At 42.6% G+C, this 8864-nt stretch overlaps 1 protein-coding gene across 1 annotated transcript in view; it reads right to left on the reverse strand.

The window, feature by feature from the left end:
- The window catches only part of znf704 (zinc finger protein 704), a 51467-nt gene that overhangs the window by 4500 nt on the left and 38103 nt on the right, over positions 1-8864 (reverse strand). Inside the window, exons 3-4 of the mRNA XM_005728456.2 lie at positions 4221-4324; positions 2865-3142 (exon numbers count right to left, since the gene is read on the reverse strand). Coding sequence (XP_005728513.1) covers positions 2865-3142; positions 4221-4324 — 382 coding nt within the window. The remainder of the gene's footprint in view (positions 1-2864; positions 3143-4220; positions 4325-8864) is intronic.

Consider the following 8864-nt stretch of genomic DNA (forward strand, 5'->3'; position numbering starts at 1 on the left):
CTTGCTCTTTTTTTGCACATCACATGCCATTTTATTTTAAACGAACAAGCACATACATAGAAATTACAACATTATGATGTAGGGGCTGTTTTTATAGTAAAATAACCATAATTTACAAAATTAAGGCGATATATGGAGATAAATGAAATTTCTCAGATTAAACATGCTGCTGCACTGCCTCACTAACACCCTGCTAGTATTCATTGTTCAACGTCATACCTGTCCTAGATTAAAATGCAGATATGCCATGTTTACGTTGGGAATTTAAAGGATTTAAAGGACTTTAAATATGCAATCTCCTTCAGAGTGATCAGTTTATGATACCATATTTAAAGTCTTTGCGTTACACTATAAAGTGTCACTTTGAAATGATGCAGATTAAAACCAGGGAAGAAAACAAAATAGACACACAGCTTTAATGCAGCATCTGTCTCTGGTGTTACCGTGGACACAATGGCGGTGATGCTCCAGTGTCTCTGATCTGCCTAATGTAATTAAACCACCGGCGTCCTACAGAGACCGTGTATTGTTTTCATGGAGTAAAAGAGCCCCGTGAACTTCCTCCCTGCCCTCCTGCACTCTCGCTCCGAGCTATTATAAACGGTCTTATAGCCACGTCTGTCAAGCTATTGTTAAGCAGGCTGATTTAACTTTGACAACATGTTTTATTTCTAATTTTCTCTCTCTTTCAGAAACACTCTCACACATACACACAGCAATCACGTGCCCCCCTTCCCCGATTGCATTGTTTTGTCTTTGCGTAACAAAAGCCGATTTTGTGTGTTGGCGAGCGTGTGCGCCCCTTTAAAGCAACATTTCACAGTTAATTAAATGGGGAGCCTACAAGAGCACGCGAGTAGCATGTAGATAAGTTCACGAGGAAGCCTGGCATCTGCACGTATAGATTGTGTGAGTGCGACTTGTTAAGCCAACATTATAGGAGCTTTCGGAGACGCTGTTCAAGCCTCCGTCTGCGCTCTCTTCCTTTTTCATGTAATTCCTGTTAGTCACTCTTTAATTTTTCATCCACAACCTTCATCTCTCTTCCCGTTTCTCCCTCTCTTTCTCCTCCCTCCACGCCCTTCTTTGTGATCTTCCCAATTATCCGAGTACACTGCGCCAACGTGGAGCTCACTAAAGAGTCTATCGATTTCCCCCCCCTTTTCTTTTCTTTTTTTTTTTTAAGAGGGCCAGCAGAATCTTTTCTGTTTGCCGTTGAGGGAATTCAAATCATTACTGTGTTTTTGAGAGGAGCTACACGTGAAGGCTGAGGAAGTAATTATTAAGGACAAATGTCTGGGGAGGACACACTCAAGCAGCGAGAACGGAAGAGAGAGGGGAGAAAACAGAGGCGAGAGCAGGGGAGAGGAAAGAATGAAAGGAGGGGAAGATGGCTGATACCGTCGGCAAACTGGCACACAGGAGCGCCGATAAGCAGAGGAGAGCCCCGAGATGAAGGCAGAGAGAGAGAGAGAGCGACGCAATATACGTCGGACAAAATAACGAGTGACAGCGTGGTGTAGATGTGATGAGCTGTCAGTGGCGCGTAGTGATGAGACGAGGTGAAATGATTAGTGTGAAAGAAAGTGTGTGTGTGGCCAGGACGCGTGACACGAAACTCAAGACCGGAGCAAAAAAGGCTTTGTGTCCTTTCCTGTCCAATTTCCCTCTCCGCCTATCAGTCAGAAACTAAATTACATCGGTAACCTCACAGGTTAATATTGCAGAAGAGAAATCAACCAGCTCATGTACATGTGGCGGGATCTCAAAGACAAGTTCACGACCTTTATTCTTACCTCCAGATATGCCTGCTATCAGGATCAGTGCGACTGTTTCCTTCAAAAAAAGCTTTTAATGCACCACACAGTAATAAAAGTGAAGCCACAAGTGGGACAAAAGCACCTGGGAAACATATCATCATATCTCCTTCCCTTAACCCCGTGATGATTAACTACTAACAGTGCCGATGTTTAACAATGAAAAACTGCTACCATGTTAATATGGTTGTATCAGAAATAATCCAGTGCTGATAACTCCCTGATTGACAGTCATTCTTATTTCTCTTGATGCTGCATTGATGGCAGATGTTTACCAGGTAACTTGGCTGCTGATTGTTATCCATGAAGCGTAACTGCTTTTGTACAGTTAAAGTTCTTCAACAGTATTTTGAGTCTAAAAACACACACTAACAAAAATTAAGTTTAACCATTGAGTTTGGCTCAAATCTTTATTGGCTTCGTCTCTTTTCTGCTAAATTTACAGAACCATCGAGATGATATTAGCATAAATTCAACTGACTCGAAAAATCGTGTTGGGAAAACACCGCGTGCAGTGGTTTTCATCATTTTGAAGGGGCATTTGATGCTCGTCCTTGTTTTCTGTGTATATGATTTTCCCCGTACAGCAGTGATACTCGCTTTAAAGATTTCAAATAACAAGGTCAACGCATGTACAAATAATCCCTCACAGGGAGTCGGCTCAGGCTGCTATAAACACTCTGTTTCATGTGTTTTTTGTCCTACTCTTGGCTCTGTCATTGAGTAAGGATATAGCTAATATGATCACCTCAGTGGCCTCACCCTCCTCCACCCTCTCTTTAAAAGAAATGTGCCTTAAAAAGACCATCTGTGTCAGACAGGGGAAGCGCATCAAGATCACAAGGCGAGAGGCAGGGTACACCCTGGACAGGTCGCCAGTCTGTCACAGGGCTAACACAGAGAGACAGACGACCATTCAGACTCACATTCACATGGATAATCTAGAATCACCAATTAACCAAACCCCACTAAACTCATGTCTTTGAACTGAAGCCGGAGTATCCGGAGAACCCACACAGGATTTTTACCCAGCTAAACTCTATTCACCTTGCGCTTGCGAGGGATGGGCTCATCAAAGAGCAGGCTGCTCCCATCCTGCTCATCCAGAATGGGGTCTTCAGGTCCTGCGGGGCCAGGCCCCACCCCTCCCAGGCTGGGTACACGGAAGGGCTTGAAGCTGTCTGCAGAGAGCGGTGGGGATGGTGTGGAGGGGTTGGACTGATCGCTCGGAGCAGACCAGCTCCAGTAGCCCCCCGAGGAGCTGTTGCTCGATGGGGTGAAGGGTCCGGCCGAGCCGTTGTCTTTCCACGATCCACTCAGACCCTCTGAAGACACACAGGAACAGGAGATGGAGAGTTTATCTAACAGAAGCTCAAACTTCTTTAGTTATATCTGTAAATGCTACAAACACAACAAAGGATGAGATCAAGACATCCAATTAGGTTCAGATAGCTATATTTGCACTTCACAAAGAAAGAGCCTCCCAGAAGCAGTCTTCACTATGACACAAGAAAATAAAGGTTACTCTCCTGTTGTGTGATTCCACCGAGACACTTCCAAGGTCTCCTTTTTTTTAAGATCAAAGAAGAGTTTCTTTTGAATATCAGCCACAAAAGGCATTTCACTTAGTGAAGCAGGGGAAAACTTTGCAGTGATTGTACATGTGTGTGTGAGAGAGACAGAGACCCAGTTTGGTTTAGTGAAGCTGCTTCCTGGCAGGGTGCCTCTCTCTTCTCTCTTCACTCGTTTCTTCGGCAGAACATTTAACATAAAAGAGGATGTGGCTCAGCAGCAGCACAGGCTCTGAGTGGTCAGAACAACAAGACTACTGGTTCATTTGAGAGATATCAGCAGTGCTCTGTGTTCCGTGCACGCTGTGTGATCTCAAACTACATGACTACATTTAGATAAAAAGTGTACAGTTAGCATTTAAAGCTCAGTTTGTTCATCTGTGCATGACGTACGGCAGTGACACCACGTGCACGGTGGTTGGCTGCGCGTCTGCTCGGCTGGAAGGACAGCAGGCTGGTTACAAAGACCGCCTAAATGGTTTCACGAGATTGCAGTTATGGGGCATTTTGGACTTCCGCCACTTTGCCGAGTGGCAGAGATCCAGACTCATTGTGCTTTTCTTTGGATTTCCACAGCTCATTGATGAGATGATCCTACAGCACAGCAGGTGGCAGTAATTTATCAACCTTAAGCTTCCACATGCATTCACAAGATAACAGCTGTGAGGGAATGAAACACAGCGTACAGGAAAACACACAAATTATTGGCTCAGCGACTTGTTTTAGTTCGCTTTTCATAAAACCTCTGCTATGTTATTAGAAAAATAGCCAAGTGACGCATAAAAAGGAAATATTTATTTACGGCTGTTTATTTAGTACTAATGATGCTTACCACTGACTCTCACAGGTGGGCTCCTCACCAGCGGGCTGGTAGAGAGGCTCGTCAGCACCATAGCGGCCGTCACTTTGTCCATATCCACTTCCTCCTCCGACCGCCTGTGGAAACAGAAACAAAAGAAAACTTTACTGAGCTGCTTCCAATCAGTTAAAGAGAAAGACCTGATAACTCTCTTCTTCACAAATAAGTCCAGACTATTACACTTTTTTCTTTTTAAAACGGATAACAATAAACACACTACAGGCACATTACCATTTACAGGAAGCTCGAGAGCTCAGCATGTGTTTGTCTTCTTCGCTGCTCGGCCCGGTGTTTTTAGAGGGAAAGCAGATGTTGAGGTTTCCATGCTGCTGCGATGACTGCAGCAAAAACTGCTAATTACATTCAAGTTGGGTTTTTTTGTTTGACTGATGCAATCACCCAGACACCATTAAGAAAAATAAACAGCTAACAGAATAAAATACAAATAGAAACTAGGAAACTGATTTACTGCACAGGATGTTGCAGGCTGCAGAGATGACACACTTCACCCCTGTTGTTAAAAAACAACAACAACAACAAAAACAACAACACCCAGCATCATTACTGATGCATGCAAAAAAATAATAATAATGAAGAAATACGAGGAAGTCACATAAAAAAAATTCAATATTGATCGTCTCTGCAGTGTTGCAGGATTCTGCTTTGTGCACGATCCTACTGATAAAAAACATAAAACAACAGGGCAGGAAGGAAAAATGAGAGAGCGGGGACATGTAATAACATTCACCGCCTCTTCTAATGGACAGAACAAAGCACCGCTGTCACACCCACCGCTGAATACCACAGTCAAAGGCTAGATGTCGTTCTCAGTGTTTATTTTTGGAAGGGTTTTGAGGCGCACACGCTCGGTTTCAAGTTGACTCAGTTTAAGAAGCCAATAAACACAGCTGACATTGAAACTTAAGGTTACTAAATGCATCCGTTTTGTGTGTAGATACAGAGAGGAAAGAAAATGTGAGTCTAGCTTTATCGGCTAAAAGTTTTCCAGAGTGGAACCGGCCTGCAGAGAAGAACAAGGTGCGGTTTTGCTGCTTTGGCAGCAGGAACAGGAGAAAGAAATTTTAGGTCAGTGTTTGGATAATTGACAGCTCTCCTAAAATGTTTATACACGGAGAAAGACGACTGGTTATTTGCTAAAAGAAGAGTGCAGCTGTTTAATGACTGCACGCTGATGAGCCACTGACAGGGTCACGTCCATGCAGCGGTGAAAACACTCAAACACATAAAGATGATCTCTACCGGGAATGCTTGCTGGAAGGTAATAAGTAAATCTGCGGTCTCAGGTGAAACGGTAACTAAATGTTAATTAAAAGCGGGTTTCATTGCCCAGAACAGCGTTCTTGCTGACTCAGAGTGGGCCTCTGGGAAGCAACAAGAGAGGAAGTGTGATCGATCAGCAATGTGTCAGCCACACTGGCCTAGAGACCAGTCAGGGTAGGGAAACGTGTATGTCCTGACAGGTTGGTGAGTGTTTGCTGGAGGCTGCTCCCTGTGAGGGTGCAGCGCCAAAAAGTTCCTTGTGAGCTCTTTGGTCCCTAGCAGATTGACACGGTCGCCAAGGGTTTGCATTGAAGACACCAAGTGATCGGCAAAGACTCGCCATTTACTCTCTGAGCTTTAGTAAAAAAGTGTGAAACGAACTGGAAACGGAGAACGTTCACCTTAAAACTTTTAAAGCGATGCCTCAGCAAAAGATGCAGCTTTTACTTTGAAGGTGAGCGTTCACAGTTTCTGGTTTGCGTCACACCTTTTCAAAGTTCACTGAAGCTGAGTGACTAGTTTGCAAGCATTTGCAGTCTTTCTTGCACACCGTCTACTCCTGACTGAAGCGATTGTGGGGAGGATTTCGTTCCAGCGTGGTATTCCTTCTTATGACCAATTTCATGCTGGCAGCAACTTCACCAGTGACAGGTGGTCTCTAGGACGGCGTGACCAGGACTTTAGCAATCTACTTCAGTCATTTCCCTAAAATGGATCCAGCACTGGGTCGAATGTACACAATTCTGATAAAAAAAAACTTTTACTGATCAGATCTGAGGAGCAGTTTTCACAAACATAAAACAGGTGAAGCTTTATTTAAAAGACATTTCGTGACTTTTCATTGGAAAAAGAAGAAAAGAAGTTAAATATAAATGCAACGACAGGTTTACGTTGTAGAGAGGCTCTTTAATGCCAGCATCTTCTTGTCAGTAGTTTCGCTGTGAATAAACGACACTTTAAAATTTATGTGAAAGTAATTAAAGGCGTATTTACTTCACAGGGGAAAAGAAAAGAGCGATGTGAGCAGAGAACAGGAGCGCGCTAACAAAGGAAGAGCCTCAGCCTCCATTAGCTGATATCTAATTTATTACCCTTTCGGCTGTTGAATATGATGTCATTACAGCCTCCACATAAATCAAGAAAAGGAGCTGCACGCACAAATGCCACTTTTACCCCTGACCCCCCCCCATCTCCCCCAACCAGCCACCCAACATCGCCATTAGAAAAACCCACTTCCTGGTCACCTTGGGAGGCCATCATGTGACTGTAGATATTATATCCACGGTAACAACGACAGACAGTAATTGCTGGGCGCTTTGTCAATCTTGAAATATGAAAGAGTAAATCCCAGGAAAACACATTAGGAAGACTCATAATTAAGATGTGATGTATGAGATGACGAGGACGAAGCTGAGAGAGCGGGAAAAGGGAATTTCCCAAATCGCATTTGTCATTAGTGGCCTTATCAAACTTAGTTTCCATCCAAGTGCTTATTATGGCTGTAATTAAACACACGGGGAGAGCATGCATGCACGCGTGTGTGTGTGTGTGTGTTAGAGAGAGGCCCGTTAAAACACATGATACATGTGACACAGGAGACAGGGTGGGATGGTTAATGGATCGGTAAGTGAATTCTGAGAAATGAACTTTATACCCTGGCATGTTTGTGTGCGTCTCTGTGCGCTTTAATATTCTTACTTCACTTTATTTGTAATAAAACATCTTCCCATATCCGATCCCTGGAGCTTCCTAAAGGGAACATTATCTTGGATGTATAGCTTCATCAACAGAAAACTAGAGAGGAGGTAAAGGGCTTGTTTACTAATGCAGATTACATGAAATGGATCCATGTAATTTTATCTTGCTGCTGGCTATTCATAAATGGAAAATGAGTTTACACTATAGATGCTGTTAATGCTGCTAAACCTTTAGAGACTGATAAGGTTTTTTTTTTTTTTTTTTTTTTAAATGACCTGAACAAAGGCCGCGGACGCTTTAACCGATACTTCTGTTCAAGCAGCGTTACCAAATCGAATTACCTCTCTTCACTTTACAGCTGCCCCCGAGCTCTTTTACTCTAAAAATGCAAATATGTCACTGTTCATGGACAACCCTCCCACAAGATGATTTCACATTTACATAGACTCAATACACAAACCCAATCAGCCAATCACATGACAGCAACTCAACATACTGATGCCAATGAGATCTGCTGAAGTTCAACCAGAGCATCAGGATGAGGAGGAAAAGTGATTTTAGTGACTTTGGCTGGTATTTATATTAGAAACTAAATAAGAGTGTACATCACTGTCCACTGACAACAGACCCATGAGATTATAAGATTATAAAGACACTTACAGTATCACACTTTATTTTAAAGGCAGCAGAGTAATTATAAACCTGCACGCTGCTTTTTGTTTTTCTTACCCCTTCCTGCCCTCAGCTCTAAATTTAAATGCATGCGGTAGTGCTAAAGAAAATAAAGTTATCATTAAAAATAGAAAGACAGCACAAAAGATAACATGTGTATAAATTTTTATAAACCTAAATAAATAAGCTGCTGTAATTTTCTAAATTATAAAATCTAATTATTTTGGTCTGTATGTTTTTAAAATACTAACAATGTTTTTAAAAATGTAAAATGTCAAACAGACTGTGTGCACATTGGAAAATCTGTAAGGACAATCCAATAAAGCAAGTGAAATATGCACCTTTCTGCGCTCTCACTGGAGCTGGAGTCTGCAAGCTTCTTGAACCAATAAGGTGCAACGCCAAACCAACAGGAGGATCAGGCAGGTCTCAAAATACACACAGTCCACAATGTGAAGACTCGCTTTAGTTTTTGTTGTGTTTTGATGCAGTTTACACACCTAACAGCTTGGTTAGGTTAAGAAGAATTTCATATTCTTTCAACACCGAACAAGTCAGCGAGAGCGACTCTGACGGAAAGGCTTGAGGGCAGAATTTTCCCCATATGTGCCCACTCCCACACAGACCTAAGGCAAGGTTTTATCCTATCTTTTTTCTTTTAATTATTCACCTTATATTATTAGACGAGCTTAGACTGGTTAATGGGCTGAAGAGAACATAAAGCAAAAACAGAAAAAAAGTTGATTCGGGCTATTCGCCGTCTCACAAAGACCTGCAGATCACTGCCCGACTGCAGGGAAAATCATGAACATATGTTGGAAATGACAGATTAGAAACTAAAGAAGTTAAAATTAGAAGTAGGGATAAGACTGTGTTAACCCTCTGTGGGAATGGAGGCACAAATAAAACAACAGCTCCCTCTTCAGGGGACTGTGATGAGCTTGGATGAAGATGTGGCGGTTTGCC

This window comes from Pundamilia nyererei, unplaced genomic scaffold (genome assembly GCF_000239375.1).
Source record: "Pundamilia nyererei isolate P.nyererei 1_Seehausen unplaced genomic scaffold, PunNye1.0 scaffold00028, whole genome shotgun sequence".
In the NCBI taxonomy this organism is placed as follows: domain Eukaryota; kingdom Metazoa; phylum Chordata; class Actinopteri; order Cichliformes; family Cichlidae; genus Pundamilia; species Pundamilia nyererei.